Source organism: Phallusia mammillata, chromosome 3 (genome assembly GCF_965637545.1).
Source record: "Phallusia mammillata chromosome 3, kaPhaMamm4.hap1.1, whole genome shotgun sequence".
Lineage (NCBI taxonomy): Eukaryota > Metazoa > Chordata > Ascidiacea > Phlebobranchia > Ascidiidae > Phallusia > Phallusia mammillata.
The window spans coordinates 29,805,367-29,829,501 of NC_137254.1; the positions used below are offsets into that span (position 1 = coordinate 29,805,367).

General features: G+C 38.5%; 3 protein-coding genes across 4 annotated transcripts; all 3 read right to left on the minus strand.

The window, feature by feature from the left end:
* Positions 1-444: 444 nt before the first annotated feature.
* LOC145217606 (uncharacterized) lies at positions 445-12,982 on the minus strand. 2 transcript variants are annotated; one of them, XM_080084889.1, is made up of 9 exons: positions 10,892-12,982; positions 9,849-9,928; positions 8,356-8,440; positions 7,328-7,501; positions 6,604-6,802; positions 4,182-4,466; positions 3,471-3,634; positions 2,016-2,223; positions 445-1,353 (listed from the first exon to the last, which is right to left on the minus strand). In XM_080084889.1, the coding sequence occupies exons 1-9, from the start codon at positions 11,159-11,161 to the stop codon at positions 1,280-1,282; spliced, it is 1,539 nt and encodes a 512-aa protein (XP_079941015.1). In that variant the 5' UTR covers positions 11,162-12,982; the 3' UTR covers positions 445-1,279. The 2 variants fall into 2 exon arrangements, with proteins under 2 accessions (XP_079941015.1, XP_079941016.1); XM_080084890.1 differs by lacking the exon at positions 2,016-2,223 and having other exon boundaries at positions 10,892-12,963.
* Positions 12,983-14,974: 1,992 nt separating this feature from the next.
* On the minus strand, positions 14,975-17,969 carry LOC145219969 (carbohydrate sulfotransferase 1-like). The gene is made up of 4 exons (XM_080087265.1): positions 17,598-17,969; positions 16,570-16,810; positions 15,831-15,967; positions 14,975-15,469 (listed from the first exon to the last, which is right to left on the minus strand). The coding sequence occupies exons 1-4, from the start codon at positions 17,906-17,908 to the stop codon at positions 15,031-15,033; spliced, it is 1,128 nt and encodes a 375-aa protein (XP_079943391.1). The 5' UTR covers positions 17,909-17,969; the 3' UTR covers positions 14,975-15,030.
* A 1,142-nt stretch (positions 17,970-19,111) lies between these two features.
* LOC145219971 (single-strand DNA endonuclease ASTE1-like) lies at positions 19,112-23,343 on the minus strand. Its single transcript, XM_080087266.1, has 7 exons — positions 23,201-23,343; positions 22,629-22,718; positions 22,270-22,391; positions 21,278-21,470; positions 21,118-21,178; positions 20,786-20,962; positions 19,112-20,438 (listed from the first exon to the last, which is right to left on the minus strand). The coding sequence occupies exons 1-7, from the start codon at positions 23,341-23,343 to the stop codon at positions 19,236-19,238; spliced, it is 1,989 nt and encodes a 662-aa protein (XP_079943392.1). The 3' UTR covers positions 19,112-19,235.
* Positions 23,344-24,135: the final 792 nt, after the last annotated feature.

Below are 24,135 nucleotides of genomic sequence, written 5' to 3' on the forward strand. Positions count from 1 at the left end.
TAAACACAATACATGGTCAAAATCCTAAAACATTCCGGTTAATCGAATTTGTCATTAAAATGCATTTTTTGCTTGTCGTTTGTTGAGAAAAAAATCTTTGTAACTATTGTAGTATAATGGATCATGCTTATTGCGTAATGAGAATGCCATTACCAGGGTAGTCTGCATAGCCTACTCGTCCTAACAACATGTCACAATACGTACCCTACCCTGGGTTAAGCAGCCTTACGAAGTATGCATCTGGTGTAAGTTACCGGGTGAAAACAACTTGATTAATTTATAGACTAATTAAGAACCAAATAATGCTTTCAATTGTAGAGACTCGAAATTTGTCCTCATTCTTTACTATCTAGGTCTAGGCTATAGGCCCCAGTGTGTCTAAGCTGTTTGGGATGTACCCTAACGAACCGGGATTACCATTCAAACACTTTAAAAGGCTACGTCTCCTTTCCCACTAGAAAATTTAAGTTTATTATTAGCGCCGTAGCTCTGGTGTAAAATCGATACGCAAGTTATTGCAATAATCAAAAAATATGAGAAAATATGTTGGACCAAGCTGTCATGGATGGTCGCTAGGTGCCAGTATTGTGCAATCGTTCCATTGTAGATTATTAAAAATCACAGAATGTAAACGTAAACAGGTACAATATGTCTTCTTCGCCTTGAGGACAAATACAGACAATAAAATGTGGCAAAAGAGAAAAACAGTGAGACTGAATTTAGGTAGGCAAACTAGTTCAAGATGAAATTGTTTATAATAATTGAATGCAACAGAGCCAATGTGAAATGCAACTGAAACTCGTCAAAAATCAAACATCGTGGAAGAAAAACCCAGATCGGACCCCAACTACGTCAAAACGACCAAATGGCGTATCATTCGACGTGAAAAAAAAACGGCGAAAAAAAGAGTAATGTTATGTAGCCTATCTGTATTGCAGTTATCACATCTGTAATTATTTGAAAACTGTGGCAAAATAATCCTATTGATCTATTTGATATAAAGCCCCAAAAAGTTTGTCACAAGTGCTACTATGCTACGTAGTTTGGTGACGTAAATTCATCCAACCGTAACGTCACGTGGTTCTTCTTCGGCCCGGCGACAGTTCATATATCCTCCAAAGTCTCGTTGAGAATGTCTTGAATCCGCTTCGTATCTTGAATTATGTTCCACAAGCCGCTGTGCAGTGCCACGTAATATTCGTCAGTCATAGTGGCCAGGCTCTCTCCTCCCGGCCCGCTTCTTCTCCCCAGTGACGTCAGAGTTACGTCATTTTTTGTGTCACCAGAGCCGTAGTCGACCGACCTTAGTTTGCTGCTGTGGCCGTTTGTCTCTTCGAGCTGACTTTGGCTTTGCTGAAGAAAATTAACAAGAATCGGTTAAGAAGGGAAGCAACACAGATACAAGTGGGATAAAGACAGTGGTAGGATCCAATTTGTCAGCCGGTTCTATCACATAAGTCATATTTTTTCAGTCGGTTTTATTACAAAATCCATTGGTAGTAACCAGTTATGCTAACCGGTTTGCTGATCTCATAAAATTTCATAAAGCGGTTCTATAGAACCGGTGCGAACCGGCTGAATCCTACCACTGAATTAAGATCCATTAGTGTCCTGGTTTTTAGAACAAGCAATACTGCTATTTCTTAACCAGTGCCCGATGCCTTTTTCTCAAAAAAATCAAAATTGCTCTTGTAGGGTGTCGTATAGCGACTCTGAACCAACCGATATACAATCACCAATGTCAAAATGAATGAGTGCTATATGTAGGAATTGAGGCTTAAATCGGTTATAGTTTAAACCTATATTAGCTCCCCTACATTATGTATTGCATACGAACGTTTTCAAGTCCCCACGAACACATGGTCTCATGCAAAACGCCTTGACGAAACAGAAGCCAAAAGTAAATAAACAGCCATGCAACGTTACGCTTAAACCATAAGGCGTTCACCCCGCGTTAAAGCCTTAAAACAACAACCACAACAGAAAGGACAACAACGCTAATTCAAATCTCACACCTGGGCGCTTGCTCGGGTACTGATTGGCTAAAATCTGATCGAGCTTGTCCAATAGGAAAACGTGGTACATGTCGTCCTCGGCTAGACATTCAAAATCTTCCTCAGAAGACGAACTTGAGATCGACGCGCGACGGACACGTGGCGAAAGCTTATTGGTCGGCTGCGGGCGCATCGACGCTTCAGCGCTTCTAGCGGAACCGTGAAATTTCTGCGTACAAAACATACAGGCGAGTCAGATTTATTTTTAGGTTATATCAAGAGTAATTGGTCTTTTTTATGCAGAAATCTCACGGTACTGCCGATTGTCACATATACTTCTGCTCGCGAGGAATTTGTTACGCAAGTTTGTTTGCTAAACGGAGGATTACAAGATTCTACAGCAAGGGTTAAAGACTCCTACACAACAAAGACCTTAAGTGTTGGGTAAGTTATTAGCGGTAAATACAAAAGAGTTCATGGTTTAATGATTCAATTAGCCACGTTGTTGTACAAACGTTGAGTTTTACCACCGCTCTTTTCGTTTTACATTTCTCCTTTTCCGCCAGACAACCATAGAGAACATATGCTCGCGACGGGTAGACTTGAAATCATGTAATTCCAGTGTGAACACGACACAGAAATACGACTTTTCACGTTTTTATCAATTCATAATCATTTGCCACCGAGTTTTTAAACACAACACTTTAACAGTTTAATCATAAACATTACTGCCAAGGTAGTGGTGTATATAGAATACATCGTTCAGACGTTTCGACAATCTCTGTTGTCATCATCAGTGCATGTTGACGACAGAGATTGTCGAAACGTCTTAACGATGTATTCTTTAAACACCACTACCTTGGCAGTAATGTTTATGATTAAACTACTTTTCAAGTCCGTGTATAGTGTTCCTAAACACTTTACCAGTTGTTTGAATTTCAATTCAAAAGATAACACATCATTCGACAAGCTAAAATTGCGTTGACTAAAAACGTGTGAAAGTTAAAACAGTTTCTATGCTGAAACTGTTCACATACCATATAGAGCAGAGGTCGGCAACCGCCGAAAGAGTTTGTTACCGGGCCGTATACGTTGTCAGGTCAAATGCTTTGAAACATTTTGCCCATGCTTCCCGGATATTATAAACTAATTGATGCCTTTCATTTCTGAATATTTGTAGTTTTTTGAAGGCCGGTCCACGATAAAATTTCAGTTTCAAAAACGGTCCGCAGTCTAAAAAAGTTGCCGACCCCTGATATAGAGTAAATTCACAAACATTAACGGTTTGCCATATTGCGTCAGTTCCATAAAATCAACTTTCATCGAGCTTTCTGCACAAACGCTTTTCGTAATCAAACGCAACCAGTTATCTGCCTCCAATATCATTTTGTTCGAATTCAAGCGATCAACAAACGACCATGCTTGCTCGCGTATAGTCACGTGACAAATCTAGCGCTCAACTGACATCCGACTCACCGATGTTTTGATTGGCGGGCTCGACCAGGCGTGGCGACGCGACACGTAATGCTTGACGAGCTCATCGTCCGTTGCTAGGATACCATCTACCCGCATCTCTTCCATTATGATGTCCGCGCTCATAACTTCAAGGTTGACGCCTTCCCTGAAGAGATTCCGAAGACCTAAGGAAAATAGAACGTGATTGAACTTAGCAAACTTGACATTTTTGCGGGATCCTTCTACAAATAAACCCTATACAGCTACATGAAACCATAACCAGACAATCACTGCTTTATGGACTGTAACGTATTGCAAGATTGTCTTCTGAAACAGGAGCTGTAGACAGTGCACACTGCTTCGACCTGAAGGGTCTCAACAGTGCAGCTGATGACAAAAGATAGGCCGTATTGGCAAGTGTAACCATCCAACGGCACTCTAGTTTGTTGGGAGTAACCGGGCTAAAAAGTCATTCCTTACCAACTCTGTTTGTGCCACAACTGGGCAATATTGAGAATGTTTAACTTTAACTGGGCACACCTGTGCTAAACAGTTGCTCAGTAATAATCTAAAAGATTTCAAAGACATACAACAAGTCGCGGTTTCGAACAATCACTAGTACAACACAACGTAAATGGTTTTGAGTTTTTCTAGTAATGTAAACGCGTTGTTTCGATTACAAGTAAAAGGTTGCAGTAAACATTGCTTTTGTAATAATTGATTTTTTCTCACCAGCGTGAACGCGTTCCCTTATTGCATCATCTTTCACATCCCATCCATAACTGTGCGCAAATCGGATTACCACGTTCAGCTGTCCGTCGAAGTTTCGATGTTTTAGGTAAGTCTTCTCCAGCTGTATCAGGTTGAGTAGAGTTTCAGAGCAGAAGTGGATTGGAGACGAACTCATCACTATGTCAACATTCAACTCAATCGCCTGAGACTTTGGGATTTTCTCCTCCCAGTTCGCTTTCATCAAGTCAAAGACGAAAAGTTGTGCGACTCCTTCGCTTTTGCCGCCTGTGATTAAAAAAAGATATTCTAAAAAAAAGCTTTTGGAAAGCTTTCGGCCGTGATCGAAGACGATTTGTGTTGGATACATGTAGTGGTGGGATTCAAACCTTTGTCAGCCGGTTCTGTTAAAAAAGTTATATCTATCAGCCGGTTCTGTTACAAAAAGTCCATTGACAGTAACCAGTAATGCTAACCGGTTCGCTAATCTCATAAAATTTCGTGAGACGGTTCGATAGAACCTGAATCCCACCTCTGCATGGCGTTGAGCTGAGAAACGTGTATATAATAATCAGTGGGAAATTCAAACATTGTCGTATCCCGGTTTACAAACGCCTGGATTTATTTGCGGACATTGCACACTGTTTCAACCTACAAGGGCTCATCAGTGGAGCTGGTGACAAGACGTTGGCTGTACAAGCTATAGTGTAGACCAGTGGTTCCCAACCTTTTTGACTTTGCGGCACCCTATCAAAGAGATAAATAGTTTGCGGACCCTGGCAAAACTGGATCAATTTTAATAGGTTTCTGTATTTCAAATAAATGTATAAAACAACACAGAATGAGTTGTACAGTATAGCGCGCGTAAATAAATGTATTTATTTAAAAGTCAGTGTGAAATTAGGGCTTGGCTTCTTGCACAAAGTCCATTAATATGTGAAGGCATATTCGATAAAGCCACCAGCATTTCTTCCTCGACTATAAGTAGTCGTTCTCGTTTTCAAGTTTTTATGTTCGTTAATACGGAAAATCCACTCCCACATAGGTATGACGAGGAAAACTGCAACAAAAGCACAGTAGCTTTCTTTCCAACGCAAGGATATCCATTTCACATTTTTATCCAGAACGCGTCGAGGGGCATCTGCTTGTGCATAAGCTTAAAATTTCCATCGTTATGCTATTCAAACTTTTTTATGGAAAGAAACGCAACGAGTCGAAATCTCTTTCACTCTGTTTTTTTTCCTGGGCGAGAATCCTAAGTCTTACTGCGGAGTATCTACTTACCGCCAGCGACTCTCCAGAATGGAGCCAGGAATAACTGCGAGACGCGAAACTTAACTCACACTGAAACTCGGTTAGAAATAAATAAATTCCGCACTTATGGGGTTAAAGTTAAAATAAAGAATCGGTCCCAGTATTGCAATATCAATATCTCGCGGCACCCCTGAGCATTGCAATTGGCACCCCAGGGTGCCGCGGCACCCCGGTTGGGAACCACTGGTGTAGACATCTAAAGGCACTTCAGTTTGTAAAAAGTAACAGACTGAAGAGCTATACCTCGCCACTTCTGGTTGCCAAAACTGGACATAAATCACAGGGAAACTGGACTTCAACTGACTGTCACAAATCTATTTACATTGTGTGTGTGCGTTTTTGCGCAAATTGATAGTGCGTGGTTACGGCAAAAGTGACTGATGGCAACATGCCTGTGACTGTCCGCGTCTTCCCTGAGGCGCACGTTTGGTTTTGTGCCTTGCAGTTTTTTGACTTGTTTTTGTGGCGCCAGTCATTCTATTTTGGAAACTGTACTGTGTGGTTAAAAAAGAGGATCTTGCTTAAAAAAAAGAAAATATTGGCTTTGAAACTGACTGACAGCTTCTGGATATCAGCCGAATAGCTCAAAAGGTTATTTTTAACCTAGACCGTAGGCCCTATTATAAACGCGACAATGACCAAGAAGTTGCATTATGTTGTAATTTGATGTGGGAATAAAACATTTGTAAACCACCGAAGAACTTTTAAGGCAAAGCGTCTTTAGCCATTTTTAGTCGGCGTTTTTTGCTCTTATGTATAGTTTTTTTTATTAACGACTGTAAAGTCCCAAATTGGCACAGAAGTTAACTATAGAACTAAAGGATGTGTAAAGCTGCAGACATAAGGCCCCTTAATCATAAAATATAACATATTTTGTGGCAGAATGCCTGTTTGAAACAACACAAAACTGAGTTTGGAAGCTTTGGAAAGACCCAAAGGGAAATAGTATTTATGTTTGTGTCACTATTTCTTGCATGGAAGTTTCTTTTAATACAGGGTTTCCTATTGGTGATTGTTGCTTCCAATAAATGCCTCTATGCTACATGTAGAAACTGATCTTAAGGTAGCCTAACTTTGGTCACAAATCCTGAACTCTGAAGTGTTTGCTTACCAATGAATCTGCTTTTGTAGAGTGAGTGCTCCTCATCAGTGAAAACGTCAACATACGTGATTTCACACTTGAGCACCATGAGAGTAGCGTTCCTTCCCTCTGTGTCCATGAACAACTTGTAATAAACATGATCGGACCAAGGACGACAGTTGCCTGTCACTTCAGACTGTGAAACTTTCTTCCGGTTTTGCAGCAGATCCTGAAAAAGAAAAAACCGTAAGTTCACATGCATTCATTGTCGCTTTTAGTGGATCTTCAATTATTTGACCTTTCACCTTTTCTGAACATTTTAAGTTGTCTTCTCAACGTTTTGTGCAATATGTTTCAGGAGGCCTTTTTGTTATCTCAAAAGTAAAGTTTCCAACATTGGTTTGATTGTTTTACCAACGTTCGTCATATTCCATTCACAAATTCCAAACAGACTTAAGTGACTTGAGTATGATGATAGATTTAGTGTTATTTGCCCCTTTTCTCAACAATGAACCAAAGCGCATAGCCTGTTTTAAATAAAAGCATCTACATTTCTTACAAGGGTCCTACAATCCAAACCCTCCTGCCCATTTTTCTTCATTTCTACAGCAAACCTCGGTTAATGTGGATCTTCGTTTTATTCAGACGAATTTTTTGGTTCAAGCAGATCCGGATTAACCGAAGTTTAAAGTTTTGTTTTCAGCAAACGCTTTACGCCTTCCGTAAAGACGCACAAAAACATTTCTCAACTTACGTTAGGTTCTTCGCTCATGATATTTCGTGGCACCGTACGGTCCGGTCCCTTCGACTGACCGCCTCCCATTCCGTTGCCCTGGCGACGCAGCGACGATGACGTAGACGATTGTGACGTCACAGACTCACGGTCGTTCGAGCGATGGAGTTCGGCCAGAGTGATGTGACGCTGAACCTGATGGAATTAATGGATTCGGATGCATTTAAAAATGTACGTATGACGAACTAATGTAAACAGATTACTTAGATTAGAAGCAGTGTTAAAGACACGGATACCTGTACACCCTGATGGAAGAGCTAATTCTGTCGAAACTCTTGAAACTTCTTCAAACTTTAAACTAGTTGTCACCAAAACCTAATTGTGTCGATATTCTTTCCTAAAAATTTAACTTTGAAAAAGTTGTTAAAACTTAACAACCGCTAGGCAACTTCTAAAAGAAAAACAATAGGGTGCAGTTACTGTATCTAAGCTACAACTGTTGATAACTCTAATAGAAAAGGCAACATTACAAAATCAAAACGTAGCTACAGAAATCATATTAATCTTCAAAACTAAGATCTTTATGTCGTCCTTTCTTTACTATTCTTACCAGCTTTCAGAGCGGCGGTTCTTAACGTTATAGTTGTCGCGCACCACCTGAGAATTATTTCTATCGCTGCGTACCACCTAAACCCTGTTTGAAGTGATAGAACTATTCTTCTTGATTAGGCTAGCCTATTTTTGAAACCAGCAAGTTCAACCCACGAGTATCGTCGAAAACAGGAACTCAGTTGGGTCAACTAAGTATCAATCCTTCATCTGAATTTAATCAAGTATAGCAGAAAGCTCCTCACGTACAACCTGAAACTCCTAGTGGTACGCGTACCACCGGTTGAAAACCACTGCATTAAAGTTATTGCATTTCCTGCTAATAATCCAATCAGCAACTTTCCAAACCAAACTCTCGCCTACAGCATCCTACTGGTGGCAACGACTCGACGTCAACTCGTTTTAACTCGAATTGCGCGTTTCCATCGAACTCTGTTTACCTGAGTAAGATCCGTTGGTTTGTTGTCGTCACTGGGCAAACCGGTGACGGAATCTGATTGTTGAATTCGAGCTGATAAGTCGGTTCTGTGTTACAACATAAAACATGTACACGTTACATAAGGGGTTAAAAATCTACTGCCCAACTAAAATAAACTGTTATGCCAGAAAATAGATACTATTCCTACAAAAACACAACCAGAAACATACAGATTAACTTTTCTTATAAAATATGAACAAGTTGCTAGAGGTGTTTAAATGAACTGCTAGATATTATTATCAACTGCCCAAATAAAGTGAACTGTTTGTTATTATTCCTAGAATACACAACCGGAAGCACATACTTTTCAGACCAACTTTTACAGAATAACACATACAAACAAGTTGCGAAAAGTGTTTAAATTAAGCCTGTACACACTTAATAGATCGTTTTTACTTTTACCGCTTTAGCAAATTTACAACGAAAGCTTATGAAAAAATGAAAAAATGAACAATCTAAAAAAAAAAGTTGAACACAAAATTGAACACAAGTTGCAACAAGTGTTAACATTACCTACACTTTAAATCTTGTACAAACAAATAAACTGTTAGGTATCATTCTTTTAACGCATTTGAAAATTGATTAAAAAAATACAACCTTAAAGTTTAAAAAATATCACAAACTTTTGTCGTCCTGTGCTTTTAGATTAACTTTTACATTACCGTCTTCTTTTTCGGATTTTTTGCTTTCAATGCTCTTTGTAAATCTAAGCCCTTAAGTGTCCTATGAAACTGATGGGCGAAGACATGTAATGTGAAACAATTTTCGATTGTATACTAAAGGCATGAGTGTTTGTCATGTGTTGAAGTGAAAACGTCACATGATTTTCAAGATCATGAATTCGTGATATTACCTGTCCCGTGATTGCTCATGAAATCGTATCATGTGTCATCACTTTTTAAAACGTAATGCTGTCAACGTTTTCTTGTCGGAAGTTGCGATTTTCGGATATGACGAAAATAGATAGCCTCAATAATGTTCCAGGAATCACTCGAACAATTTATTCTATCTTATGTGCAATTAAAATCTGCATTGTTTTTGTCGTTTTGGGCAGTGGTGTTATTCAAAAACCCAATGAATTTTGTTTCATATGTTTTGGGAATGACTCGACTTAGACGTTTTAGGCAAGTTTTCCTCAAGTGGCTTGTAACACCTGGTCAAAAAGCGCTTAAGAAGTTGCGATTCTGTACGAATATAACGAAAATATAAAGTGTCAGTTGTGTTTCAGAAAAGACCTAAACAATTGATTTTATCATTACTAAATTATGCAATATATTTATTCCAGCAACCGTTGTTGTCTTTTAAGGTAGTATTTGTTTGTTCATAAACTGAGGAACAGATTTGCTTTGTTTTATGTTTTGCGAAAGACTTGATTTAGGCGTTTAAGTTTTTGGCCAAGTAGTTTCTAACCTAGTTGGAGTTTGGATGTCAAAGCTCTTTAGCAGACTCTCATACCTTGACACGGAAAACGCGTCCCGAATTTCTTCGCTTGAGTTATTGATATCTTCCGGTTGCCTTTCTCCCTCCTTCAGTGACTGTACAAAGATTTTGGTGAAATTTGGTTAAAACCTTATATACATTCCGGTATATTTATAAATACAGAAATTAACGCTTGTAAACTGTAGACTTAAACTGTATAGTACGTGTCATTTTATGGCGTAGGCTATACATAAAGGCTCATTCACAAAATGATAACTTTAAAAAGTATGAACCCCTTTTTTTGGATTTAAATTTAAGATAGAGAAATAACATAAAGTGATTAAACAGTTTAAATTTGATTTGGATCCTTATTGTATACATTCCGGTGTTCTTAAGTACCATGTAGTATTAAACGGCTCACTGCTTATGTCTTTTAATAGATTAAAAAACAACCCGAAAAAGTAAGAACCCATTACTTTAAATTGGAAAACAACATTAGGTTGGGAACCTAGTAAACGGATCTAAGTATAAGTTTAATGGCGAATAAGATATAACAGCACAAATAGGCGCAAAAGGGTACTCAAACGTTTTGGCAATATTAGGTTTATTCTCTTCGATCATTTCGACGAAATTTAATGTTCAAAAACTTAAGAGGCGATCGCTTCAACTTTTTATTGGTTAACTTTTGGTCTTATACAAAGACAAAAAAGGGACATTCTATATTATTCAAACGTTTTGGAAACGTTAGGTTGATTTGTTTCCATCATTTTGTCGAATTGTATTGTACAAAATCTTAGGGTCCATATTGTTTTAATTTTTGTTGTTTGTTTTTTGGTCTTATTCGGGGCAAAACTTTAACTGTAAGTTAGTTACTCTTGTTGCATTCTACAGAAAGCATGAACCCTTTAACTTTTAATTTGAAACATCAACATAAATCTAATTTGCTTCCATCATTTCGACGAGCCCAAAAAACATCAAGGGTGACTGTTTCAACTTTTTATCGGCTAATGTTTGGTCTTATCTGTGGCAAAACCTAATACATTTTAACAAGAATGCAACAAAATGTGGTTCTAATATACCTGTTGCTCCAAAAGTTCCTCCTCTGTGATGTCGTGAACTTTGGTAGTTTCCTTTTCTGGTGTAGTCTTCCCGTTTTTCGGATCTGGAGTTGAAAATTCAGTGGGTAGCGGTTGTTTCGTAAAACTTTCGTCGGAAATAAATATCCGCCTTTCGTCTCCGTCAACTGCCGTTGAATTGAGACTTTCCGAATCGTCTTCAATGTCTTCAAAACCGGTCGACGCTTTTTGTGTTGTTTCGTTGCTTTCCCCCTTAAGAGGTTCTAAACTCATATTCACAACGACTTAAACAGACCCTCACCTGTCGGGTCCAAGAATAAACCATTCTGGAAAGGTTTAGTTGTTTTCTATGCACAAAATTGAGCTCATGACAAATACACGCAATGCATGCATGATAGAAAAAAATATCAAACCCGAACTTTTACGCAATCCAAAGCAGAAAACTGTGGCGTTTATGTAGATTTAACCTCTTTCAAATGTATTTTTGTTGCGTAGGTCCGTTAGCCGAGATCTCATGTTATTTTAAACAGTGAGGCTTTCTTTCAACCGTTCTACAACTTTTAGCAGATATGGTTACACTATTGCTGCGAGGCGCAATCTTAACTTGAATACTTCCTGCAAACTTGTTTTACGTGCCCAATTTCTGGGTTCTAGATATCAAGTTATTAATTACTAAAGCATTACTTCAACCTCAAGGTTTGCTACCTTAATCTCTTCTTGTGAATGTAGTTTACGTACGCATCAGGTGCGTTATAGCCGGGGTCTCACGTTATTAAAGTACTAGGATGTTACCTTTAGGTTTATAACGTCTTTACCTCAAAAATTATTTTCTTTCCACATACGATTACTATAAAGGTTTTCGTCTTTTTCTTCTTATATATACATTCAATAGTTTATCAAGGTAAATGAGAAAAAGCTTTGTGTACTACATTTCAAATATATGTTTTCAACAACCAATTGGCTTGGATGTGCTTTTATGTGTTTTCATTTTTGCTGTGCTTTCGTTGGGCAAAAGAGACAAAATCCTGACTTTCATCCGACGTTTTTAAAGCACACTGTCAAAATTTAAGCCGCCATCGCAACAAAAACTGAAATAGAGCTTGCTCTAACATATTGTGGTGCATGAGTTGACCACCAGAGTTTCCTCTCAGCTTTTAATACTGCAACTGCCAGCAATCTCGTTTCCCCGGGCTTAAAGCGCTCACACGCTGCGGCGTCTGTTTTCGGGATATCCTGTGCAGAATAAGAATTGTCCCCAATCACCACTGATAGCCGAACTCCATGTGAACGCTGCGTACAAAGCACTTTCCGTGTATTCTAGCATAGTTAGCGGGATATACTAACTGAAAACATGCCCGTCCGCCCAATTTAAACGAAACGCTATGTACCATCAGTTGTTATTTTTTTGGTATCGCATTCAAGTTGTGCTGTTTGTGTGTAGAGGTTCATTACATGTTCTGCTGATCACATGACTTTTATTTTGTTGCTCTATTTTCACACAAATCACACTGAAATTTTTTTCCCAAAATGCTGAGAATTATTTTGCTTAAATCAGCACACAACTTGAATGTCTACTAAACACACTAAACTCTACGGCCAAGGTTTTCAATCTAACGTACGTAACTAATTTGCATAACAAACCCCGCAGCCACGCTTTTCCTGACACTTTTCTTATTTTCGACCTGGACAAATAGACACCATATTAAACCAGTCTTTTTCTTTCTTTCCTAACGCCCCAAAACTGCCTCTAATGCAAAGTAATGCCAAACAACCAAATAGTTTCAACTGTACGTAACTATTTTGCACAGCTATCGCACAGCAAAGCCTTTTCTGTAAATAGAGACCATCAACCATGCATTCACTCTAAAGTGTTTTCGAACACTGGTACTTTTCTTTCCGACCCGAACTAATGTACACCATCTAACTGATATTCTTGTTTCTTTCATCCTAATCCTAAAATACATGAAACAGCGTCTAATGTCAACTTATGCCAAAACGCCCAAGTACAGTTAACTGAAGTACGTAACTAATTTGCACAGCTACCAACAGCAAATCCTGTATTCTTTTTTTTTTCAATACCACAGATTTACTTTTTAATATATTGCGTAAAAACTTCTTCTAATGCCTCTAATCGATTTGCAAACAGTTGTCAACGCCTTACACCGACCCATCACGCCCAACGTGGCATAATCGCGTCGCTTTTCTTTGACATTTCACTAAATCAAACGCAGCACACTGTTCATGACGTCATATCCCCTATTTCCCGCCTGCACAGCGCAACTGTGAGCTCAACTATTCTTTCCAGGGCAAAAACAGAAGGCGCCCGGCCCTACTGTTGTTGTTGCTGCTGTGACTAAAGCGATTGTTTCGTTCCCTCTGCTGTTGTTTTCTACAAACTCTAAATGCACATGCGGTATTAAGAGTAAATTTTAGCCTCAGAACAGCTCACTTGCTTGAGATACATCATAATAATGTGCTTGAAAACTTTACATTCAAGTTTGCAAGTGGCTTAACAAGTAGTTAACAAATCTTGCTTTCTGCTCACTTAAAACATGTTTAAAGTTGCATTACGAACAAATTTTGTCCTTAGAACAGCTCATTGCTAAAGAAACACCATAATACTGCGCTTGAAAAGTTTACATGCAAAGTTACAAGTGAATCAGCTAAAGAGTTATATTTTACAATATTTTAACAATATTTTACTCTATACTTACTCTACTTTAAAACATAATTAATGCTACATTACGAGCAAGTTTTGTCTTTAGTAAATAAGATACACCATAACACTGGGCTTGGCCGTTTATATGCAAGTGGCTGAACAAATAGTCTTAAAAATACTCTACTTTCTCTAAGAACATATTCAATGTTTAATTCTGCTTATTTTACAATATCGTGCTTCCTGGTTTCTCTTCCAACACAAAGCAATGTTGTATTTTAACCGAATGTAGATTTAAAAGTGGTAAAATACATGACATAACTTGTCACCTAATCTAAGTTTGTTATTTTGATCAATTAAATATTATCAATAATTTTCAGGTAAACACTGACAAACAAACTAATAGCTTGATAATCTTAAACATGCAGAAATCATATTTTTGAACCTCTATTTATTCGTCGTTGAACCACAGTAAGATAACTTTAATCATTTGAAAGACTGTTGCCGTGCCTATAGGCATATATGTCTAGCTTATGTTGTGTATTCTGAAGAGCATTACAGTTTTGTATGATTTTCTCTTTTACTGAAATCTAACTCTTTGTTGACACCTCGTGGATGTCATTGAGGTCTACTACTCCGAAAATATGCTTGTTTGATTATTTTTTTATGTTCGATGGACAAGATAACGCCTGAATGCGTTATTCTTAAGATGAGTTGCTTGTTGTATTGCGAGTAAATTGAATCTTTTTCCCATTTGATTTTGCTGTCCAATAAATCAAAACTTACAACAAAACAATTTTTCATTTCAAACTCAATTCGCTTTCAATTTTTCGTTAAACTTTACATAAGGTGAACATACGCACATAACTGGGATCGGCCTTGAAGAGTTCACACAGACCAGCGATCACTACACACTTATTTATAAATCATAGTACGTCAGGCCTATTAAAGGCGTTATACCGAATCAAACCGGTCGCCCAAGCAAGCAAGAATGCTTGGCGTACTATGGCCGTTTTAAACCTACTTTTTACTTTTAGTTTCGGCCTCTCTCTCTTTTACATACAACACAGTAATGGCTTTGTCAACTTATAAACGCCCAACACTACGTTTATGCAGTGGAACAGTTTTAGTAAAATACAAACTTAGGCAAACTTGTTCCGGTGAGGTTTAACATTGCCACCTAAAACGTCTATGTGCAATTTACCGCAGATGCAAAACTATTTGTAAAACATTTCAACTTAGCAAATGAGCCAAGTCACCCGAACACATAATTATCGATTACATTGAAAAGCTACATGTTTGTGCAAAGAATAGTTTACTTTCAACAAAAAGTAGTTAGTCGTCAAGTAAAAAAAATCAAGTGCCACGCATAAGTATAGTAAAAAAAATGTCATGCTTAAGTTTCGTCACAGTATGTTGCTGCTACAATGTCATTCCATCATGCATGAATAAAACAGTCTTCAACACCCAGGATTCCTTGCACAAATCACTTTGCGTCTGTTTTCATAACATGGGGAATCGACTCAATGCTCTTAAGATCCTTTTTAGAATCAAAACGCCGGTAACCGAGCAGATCCAGTGGTTCCGAGCATATCTTCTGCACCGCCTGTACCTCATCCCAGGACATCTTGCTTCTCCAGGCAGAGATAACTTTGGCCGCGTTTCGTTTAGTGCCTTGTGATTGCTTTACAGAAAGGTTTGCATCATTTTGTTGCGAAGTCGCCTCTTTGAGCCATTTCTTGATGGTGGGATTCATGTTGATTCCAACGAAATCATATATATATTGTGTGATTTCTATGGGATTCAGGGCAAAGTCCTCATGTCTGACTCGGATGTATTGCTTGCTGAGCTCGCCTTGTTGTATGACGTTTTTCGCAAACAGAGTGTTTTCTGCCAACCTTTTGCATATAGCGTTGGCTTCAGCTCTACGAGAGTAACAAAGACATGTTAAATACACTAATACCTAAAAGAGTTTATGGCATGTTGTATAAGTTTAACATGAGCTGGGCAAATTTTAAAAACAAACAAAAACTAAAACAATTAACTTTTTAGAACACTTCTTTGGCAACTATATTTTATACCGACATTTCGACGTCCTTTACACATCGCCTTCGTCAGGATAAATAACTCTGAATGCGCGTAGTACAGTGAACGATAAACAAAGGAAAACAGAATTCAACGCAAACATGTCAAAACACTGTGTAATAACGATTGATTAAACCTTTAATTAAAATAACTGTTGAATTATGTGAAATTGAACGGCCCGTTTCCACAAATAACACCCACCCGATAGGGTTTGGACTATCAACCATCCTTGAGTTCACAGTTGCTCTTGGATCACGTACAAGGTGCACAACTTTGACGTTCAGCGACTGGTTTGTCAACAAAGGCACCAGCCCCTCAAGCTTGCACAGATATATCACCTACAGGTAACAACGGAAAGTAAAAGCTTATGTCAGTGGTTCTCAACTCGTTTCGGGCCATGGACCACCGGCCCAGTGAAAATAATATCGTGGACCATTTCTTTTTGAAGCAAGAATGAAGTTCGCATACGAAACAACCATTTCGGCTTGAAACATAATTCTTTTAAAGCGATTTTAAGAAGTGATATACTATTATTAACCGCTAACATTTTGATACTCTTTCTATATATAATATGCAATCATCTCTCGTTTATCAACAAATTTCGTGGACATCCTGTGGACCACCCAAAAAGTCACCATGGACCACCAGTTGAGAACCACTGGGTTATGTGGTTGTCTTTTCTGATCGGCTTGGAAATGTTTTTCTGCTTTCAAAGGCAAAATACAGTGGTATGTTTCTACGTTCAAAAGCAAAAAAAAAACAATTAAGGTTGTACGGGTCCATGCCTGAAAGTATGCATCAACAATTTAAACGAGAGGTTACTTCATAAAACAGCCAAAACTTTTTAATGTTGTTAATTGCTACAAAATGATTCAACTTTACTGTAGCCCAGCAATCAGCAGCCTCCCTATAATCTTCTACTTGGAACACCCCAATTTACACCAGCTGCTATTTTCAGGTGTATGCAACCGTCGTGTCTGTATCCAAACATCGTAACGTGAATTTGGACTTGCCTTTGTTGCTCGTAAAAGGCTTGTTTGCAGTGTTTTGACAAAGCCGTCAAGTTGATGGGCTCGGAGCACTTTTGACCACCATTTCGTGCTTCACAAATGTCCGAATCCCTCACCAGATAACGACTCATTTTCGCGTCTTCAGTGAAACAGATCTTTTTCGTCATACAACTGCGGAAAACAAACAAAACGAAGCTGCCTCGTAACCGGTATGTATAAAAATGTCAGTTCCCTATTCAGGCCTTTGGACGAAACAAGAGCCCTTGGACTTCTCAAAAAGCGAATACCGTGCAACAAACTGGTTTGCAAAGCACACCAAAAATGCGGCATACCGCAATCGGCCTGCTGTAACGTTGTTTTCGGTGGCTTAAGTCGAAACTAAGGATTCGGTCATACACACTGTACCAGAAGTCAAATATGTCATTTTCTAACAAAACACACTTTTTTGCTAGTTTTTGAAAGTTTATAACGGTCCAAAAAGACATAAAAAGCATTTGCCGAAACGTTTAATTGATGAAAAATATCGCTTTTTAAGTGTATTTGGACCAAAGTTGTTAGTCGGGCCGGGTTCAGGTTTAGGTTTCTTTAAACAAACGGGCTTGATTCGGGCCTGACTTGACATTCTGTGTCAGTATTTGTGTTGGAATAAATTTAAGTACCCCGTTGTTGGACCTGATCTACTGTTAAACAAATCCAGTACCAATTGTCTATTGGGTTTGTTGCCTTGGTCTTTCCTGGGGCTTCAATATATAAACATGTCAATCAAACTTTCGGGCCTAAACGGACTTTTCAAAAACGATTCGCGTTCGGGCCGGGTTTCCAGCTGCAATTCCAGGCATGTTTACAATTCTGATTTGGGCCGTTATTTATGTCATTAAACTTATGAACAGGTCCATAAATGGTGTTGTAAAGTTCGATAAATAAGTTGTGTTTCATTACCCCCAGAGGAGCTACTTACTTTCCATTGATTTTTTTGGTTTTACTTGCTTCATATCCGCGTGCGTAATGCTCTTGCAAGTCGAATTGGCAGCTTAAAATCTTCCTCAAAACCTTGTGTCGATCTTCCAGTAAATCTTCGCAACCAATTTTAGAAAAGGGTATGAGGGGTTCGTAGAAATACGTAACGTCCGTCCGTTGGTTAAAAATCTCTCCAAGCACGCTGGATTCAGATCGCATTTGTGTCAAAAGTATTACGGCATCTGTACGCCCTTTCCGCGCCGGCAACTGCTCTTGTTCGTGCGACCTTGTCGGCTCTTGTTTTACTACCATATTGAGAAGCTTTGTGAAAGGTAGGAACGAATAGAGGAAAATGGTAATCACCAAAATGACCAATAAGATTACAGCACTTTTGCCAGCGTTTCTCATATTCAAACAGTATAGGAATTTGTTTTTCAATTTAAAATGTAAAAGGCTGCATAAAATACACCAAAACTTGATGTCAAATATCAAGACTAATACAATACATAAACGATATTCGGCTTTTAGACAAAAAACTTTTCACAGATTAAACTGTTCTGTATTTTATACCAGTTTGGACGAAAAAGTCAATACGGAACCGGATGGGCGAAACCTTTGTTCAGTAAACTTTCGCCCTGGTTAGAACTTTTCTGAGCTAAACCCTCGTATGACCAGACCAATTACTCTTAAGTTCGAACTTGCCTTTGCACTACAGCTATACAAAAGGTCAGATTTGTCCAAAACATTTAGCATACATGCTTTGTCTGGTTGTTATTTTTTTGCTTTTCCTGAAACAATTAAATCGATATAAGCCGACCCCGAATTTTTACTGGTTGAAACCATAAACAAACATATAAAAAGCCCTTCCAAGCGCTTCTCAGTCAAGTCCTTGTTTAAAGCAAACAGACAATAACAAAAAGGTAATCATTAACTTGGTGGAGACAGCGCTACAAAAAAACACGTTGGTTTAATTACGTTTTTGACGGTTACTTTCTTATTTGTCGACATTGTTTGAAGTTCACACTGGATAATAGGTTAACTATTGGGAAACTACGTTTGTCGATGTACTTTCAAGTATATGGGTTTTTAGAAACAAGTCTATGTGAGCGTTGGTTGAGAAATGTATTGTTGTAAATCCTGGAACGTATTAATGAAGCTGTTAACACGGAATTTATACATAAGCTGTCGCTTCCAGGCGTAATATTAAATTTATTGCCAGAAGAACTCTATAAATTTGTCGAGATCTTAAAATCGTAAAAACGAATGACTTTTTCAGTGAGCTTAAACCTTTGTTTAACTCTTTTATGAACTTAAACCTTTCTTTGGTCGTTGTATCTTTTTTCCGATACTGTTAACTCACAACATTAGATTGTTTTTAATGTAATCAAACAGCAACAAAAAAACGAAAACATAAAAAGAAGTTTTAATTATAGCTTTTTTATTGAAAAATTGCTAAAACTTTTTTTAAGGCAACGTAAAAGTCCTTGACAATTAAATAACTTATTGGGTCTAAAAACTACATGCAAAAATTGTTGTAATTACCAACACGGCCAAAAACGATAAAAACGGAACAAGTGTAATATCTAATAAGCAAGAAGCACTAAAATGTTGGAACATCATCTCGCATAACCATTTTTAATCACACACCGGGAAGGAGGGTAGAAATCGTCGCCAGCAGGTCACGAATATCTCGGTCTCGTATAAAGTTGTCTGCGGCGTGGCCAGCCAGAAAGCAAGTGCACGCCTTTTCGAACAAGATCCCTTCAAACACCTTCGAGATATCAGGCTCCGGCAGGGGAAAACCTAATATCTGATTCAGATTAATTGCTTCCCAAAGACACAACTGCCATTCAGAAGACCAGTGTAGGGCTTGTGGGTCAGTACACCAATCTCCAGAGTCACGCTCATTCAAACGTTGACGCATGTCACGTACAATTCCGTGCGGTTGTCGCGTGCCTCTGAGATTCTGACAAACCGCAATTTGGTAAGCGAGAGCCTTGACTGCTGCTGCATCCGGTCGTGACTTTGAAATCCAATGCAAGGTGGCTGCCATGGTTAGCTGCAGGTCGTCATTTAACTGGGGAAGAATGTTATCAAATCTGGCCCTGGTTGCAGCGTTTTCAGGCGACACTAAAGTATTGATGAGATACGCTTTCCGCGCATCCATTGTTGCGTCATCATCCACACGCTCAAAGGCGCGACCTTGTGGCCCTAAATTGTCTTCACAACGGACGATTAGTTGTCGTGAAGTTTCCTTGTAATCTTGCTCCACGCGGTCAAATTCGCAAAACTCGTTGTTGTTGCTGTCATTATGGACCAAAGCTCTGTAAGCTTGAAGGCGGATTTCTGCTGCTGCAATGTGCGGGGACGGATACTGTGATGGGTCAGTTAGCGCCAATGGTAAGTAATTCACCATCGGGGCACCTGTAGCGTTAGCCATCAACATTCGAAGAGCCCACGATGGGAAACTAAGTGTAGAAGCGTGGTCTAGTAACTCTCCGAAGTTGTTTTCCACGACAATTGGATCGTTTACCTCGCGACGTTCCAAGTCCTCATTGTCGATCCTTTCCCCAAACTCGCTATCTTCGATTTGACCTCTAACAACCTCAAGGACTTTTGCCTGGCCACGTGGATGTCTGGAAGCACCCAGAAAGGTTGTTACGTTTTCCATAAAGTTATCTCTTTCTGATTCTTCAACCGAGCTTGCGATGTTAGCGATGAAACCTTTTTCATTCTCTTCACCTGTGTAATTTTCCGAGAGCCACACAATGCACTTTTCCAGCAATCTGACTCCTTGTGACTTGCTGCTTCCTTGTGTCACACTTGCAGGCATATCTAAACCCTACATAAAGGGGTTATGTTACATTTTTTGGCAAGGATGAGTGGAAATTGACCAATCGGTTACTCTGGAAAGCTATGTACGGATCTATTCACAAGTTTAATGATGTAAATAACGCATTTTACTTCTTTTGGAAGCGTTATATTCTTCATTAAATTTGTTACTCCTATTCTTATGGCTGTTTCCCAATCGACCAAGAAAGTTTAACTATCCAAATCAATTTAAAAGCGTATAATTTAGTATGGGTACAATAATCACGCTTTTGATATATGTGATTTTGATATTTAGTTACTTTGGATCTTGTTACAAAGGCTGTTCTCTGAAAAATTTCAACAAAAAACTTTTTTCACCTCAAAGTTGTCGCGACGGAATGCTTCTGTCGTTTTCGATTTAAACATTCCAACATTGGGACAAAACACAAGAAGATACGGGATTGCATTTTCATCCATGTTGAAGTAATCTGCAAATTGTCTCTGAAGAAACTTGCTGCCTCTCATGAAAGGTTCGCCATTGCTTCCCTGTTGCGGCTGTGTATATAGATGAGATAAGGAAACTTTACATAAGGAACTGAGGATTTTATCGGTATTTTTATTACGCAATTGGTACGTTACACATGTTCTATGGCGCCCCCAGTATTTTTGTTGCGCACCGAAATAAAGACGTGTAACATGTAAGCACCAACTTTGAGCGTAGAAGGCTGCGCGTTTGTACTGTTTGGCTCGGTTTGGGCCCTAATTTCAGGCCTGTTGACAACTTCTGTTCAAAATGTGGATTTATTTTGATATTTGCAAAGCAAACGGAACAAGACATACAACAGTAAATATTTTGTTGTTAAATTTTGCCTTACCTTTTTCCATTGCAAGGTGTGTAATGGAATCATTCCGTTCTCGAGACGAAAAGTGCAAAATATCGTATCACTGGCCACTACTGAAGCATGGAGTAGGTTTGCAATCAGTGCAGTGCTTTCGTCCATATCTCCCACGCCTGTTACGGATATGACTTCGAGATCGCCAAGAACTTTTTGAAACGCCAGTTCTGCGTACAAGTGAAACGATTTTGTTCGCACGACTTTACGTGTTTTTGTAAACCTTAAGTTTGCAGATACCCCTGACACGGTTCCAGTGTTCCTGGGATCCCAAAACATTACTTTGTTTTCAAAGTGTTAAAAAGTTTTGAGATACTTTTGGAAAATACAACTTTAGTTGCAAATCGGTGTATCGTGCATTTGAAACAAAATTGGAAGCTGTTTATTCTTAACTTCTTGTTTTTTAAGAAGAGGATGACTTAGTTTGTCAAAATGGGCCAAAACGTTCGCAAGGGTATGTCTACTTCAAGTTGTAAACAAATCCGTTAGCACAACAAAAAAGTTTTGGTGCCATTGCTTATGCTGACAGCCATATGACTTTGACTTGAGCAAAAAGCGTTTTCTTTTTTGATGCTAAAGTAGTTAAGAGTGCATCAATCTTTGTAGTTAAACGTTTTAGTGACTATATAACTTAGGTGTCATGGTTAACTTGGTTAACGTTTAGATCAGTGGTTCTCAAACTTTTTTATTGTCGGGGCCAAATGGTATTTTTTTAAGTGTGTAGGGAGCCGCAAAAAACAAAACCTTGAGAAAATCACTGAAGATTATTACTTTGAAAGCTAAAATAGCAATGTTTGGTGGTTTTCTGAGGTCTGGTGCGAGCCGCAGAATAAGTACAGTTGGGAGCCGCATGCGGCCCAATGAACCGAGTTTGAGAACCACTGGTTTAGAGGCTTACTTCACATTTTTCTTTGCACAATGCGTCAGGCTAACAAACTCTCAGAAGGAAGTGGGAATAATGTGACTTACCACTGAAACATGGTTTGACTTTTGAAGCGTGGTTTTGTCTACCTTTGAACAACTTGATCATGTTTTGGATTTTGTCTTTTCTTCTTTTCAAGTACCTGTCTTCGTATTCTCCCAGTTTAAATCTATTAAGGGAAAGTTTAAATTTTTACTTGGAAGTTCTCTTTAGACTTTGTGCTGTATCTGTTAAATTGTCTAGATTTATATTTAATTGTGTTAACGTCTCATGACCTCACAAATTGCAAAGACTTTTTACAATCTTTTAGTTTGTTTTTTTAACCACGTACATACAGAAACGGTTAAAGGTTGCAAGTTGGGTTGACTTAAACTCTGTCGAGACAAGCCTCTTATCAAACACTCACCCATCGAACACAACCACAGGAGTAATATTGCAAGATTTCAGGTTGTTGAAAAATTGCTCGATCACCGATTTAAAACTGACGTAGTTTCCTCTGAAAAACACCGGTTTAAATATTGTGGAGTTTAACATTGCAAGTTTAGTTGGTGTTACTTGACACATTTAATTTATCGGAATTTCACCTTAAACAATGTTTTACCTCAGTGGTTCCCAACCGGGGAGGAATTCTCCCCTAGGGAGGAATCTTATGATTTCAGGGGAGGAATTTAAAACTGTTAAAAAAATTACATTGAAAATATTACAGAATATTTGTAAAGGATTCTAAATTGGACATTCTAATTATAAGGTATATTTTAAATTGCTATAATTTTTTATGTTATAATTGTTTTTTGTCTTATGGGGAGGAATAAATAGTTCGAAAATGGACAACGGGAGGAATGTGATAAAAAAGGTTGGGAACCACTGTTTTACCTGAAACTATAAAACATTAATTCTAAAATATTTCCGTCTCATGCAGTTACTAAGTTATGCGTAAGATGATGTCGAATTTTCGTGCTTTTTTATTTCAAAACCCACCGTCCGTTTTTGTCACATTCAAAGTACAGCATGTACAGGACTTCACTGCCATCCAGGACCACATACTGGTCGTGTAAATCGACAGATTGAAGGAGTCGTTCGCGGTACAATTTTAGAAAACTCTCAAACGAGCTTATACCCATTGTCTACGCTTCCTCCTTAACTGACGGCTATAAGTACCCAACATAAACATTGACATCAAAAAGCAGTTGCCGAGTTTCAATTCGAATGAACATAACACAAGGCGTTACCACGCGAGTGCGGTCCTCATGTAAGGTTTAGCAGCAATTTAATGTTAAGTGAATAATACAGAAAAAACGGGAATCATGAAACAACTTGTACTATTGGTTTCTGTTGCCTCAAAGTGCTGCCAAATCCAGACATGGGACAAAGGTAAAATTGTAAGTTGTTTGCAGGTTTGCTATTTGATCTCTCGCCAAATTTGTATTTACATTTCAATTATGGTTGAAAACGTTAAAAAACGCTTTTGTGTCCTTGTCTGCCTATTGAAGGCTTGGTTTGGCTAGTATCAAATAAGAGGCGTGCTTGTATGTTATCACATATCAAGAAAGCGTTTTTAACAGCACACTAAACTGATCTGCAGCTTTTATCGCCACAGTTGGCAAGAGTAAGTAAAAACTATTAGGTAATAATAATAAAAAATAATGACGCTTGTGACTTTATGGGCCAGAATTTTAGTTATAAGACTTTTTTTGGAATATAGGTACATTTCCAATTAATAACCAGGTTTTTCGTTAAACCTGGTCAAGCACTTTTAAACTAACATTCAAATTGCATGTAATAAGCCTTTACACACGCCCGAGCTCCTTGCGTACACTGAGAACCACCGTGAACAGCATTAGATGTGCTCGTTGTGGCCGAACCCCAGCGCAGTGTCAATTTTTCTAGTTCGCAGCGGCTTGCCGAACAGTGCG

Coding starts and splice junctions, on each gene's coding strand:
- LOC145217606 (XM_080084889.1), bottom strand. CDS start 11,161: ATGAGTTTAGAACCTCTTAAGGGGGAAAGCAACGAAACAACACAAAAA. Junction 3,635..4,181: donor AAGGGAACGCGTTCACGCTG/GTGAGAAAAAAT, acceptor TATTTTCCTTAG/GTCTTCGGAATCTCTTCAGG. Junction 1,354..2,015: donor GTACCCGAGCAAGCGCCCAG/GTGTGAGATTTG, acceptor AATTTTCTTCAG/CAAAGCCAAAGTCAGCTCGA.
- LOC145219969 (XM_080087265.1), bottom strand. CDS start 17,908: ATGGTAGTAAAACAAGAGCCGACAAGGTCGCACGAACAAGAGCAGTTG. Junction 16,811..17,597: donor ACCAAAAAAATCAATGGAAA/GTAAGTAGCTCC, acceptor TGTTTTCCGCAG/TTGTATGACGAAAAAGATCT. Junction 15,968..16,569: donor ACCTGAAAATAGCAGCTGGT/GTAAATTGGGGT, acceptor TGTTACCTGTAG/GTGATATATCTGTGCAAGCT.
- LOC145219971 (XM_080087266.1), bottom strand. CDS start 23,343: ATGGGTATAAGCTCGTTTGAGAGTTTTCTAAAATTGTACCGCGAACGA. Junction 22,719..23,200: donor GAATGTGACAAAAACGGACG/GTGGGTTTTGAA, acceptor GGTGTTTTTCAG/AGGAAACTACGTCAGTTTTA. Junction 21,471..22,269: donor AGTCAAACCATGTTTCAGTG/GTAAGTCACATT, acceptor ACTTGTACGCAG/AACTGGCGTTTCAAAAAGTT.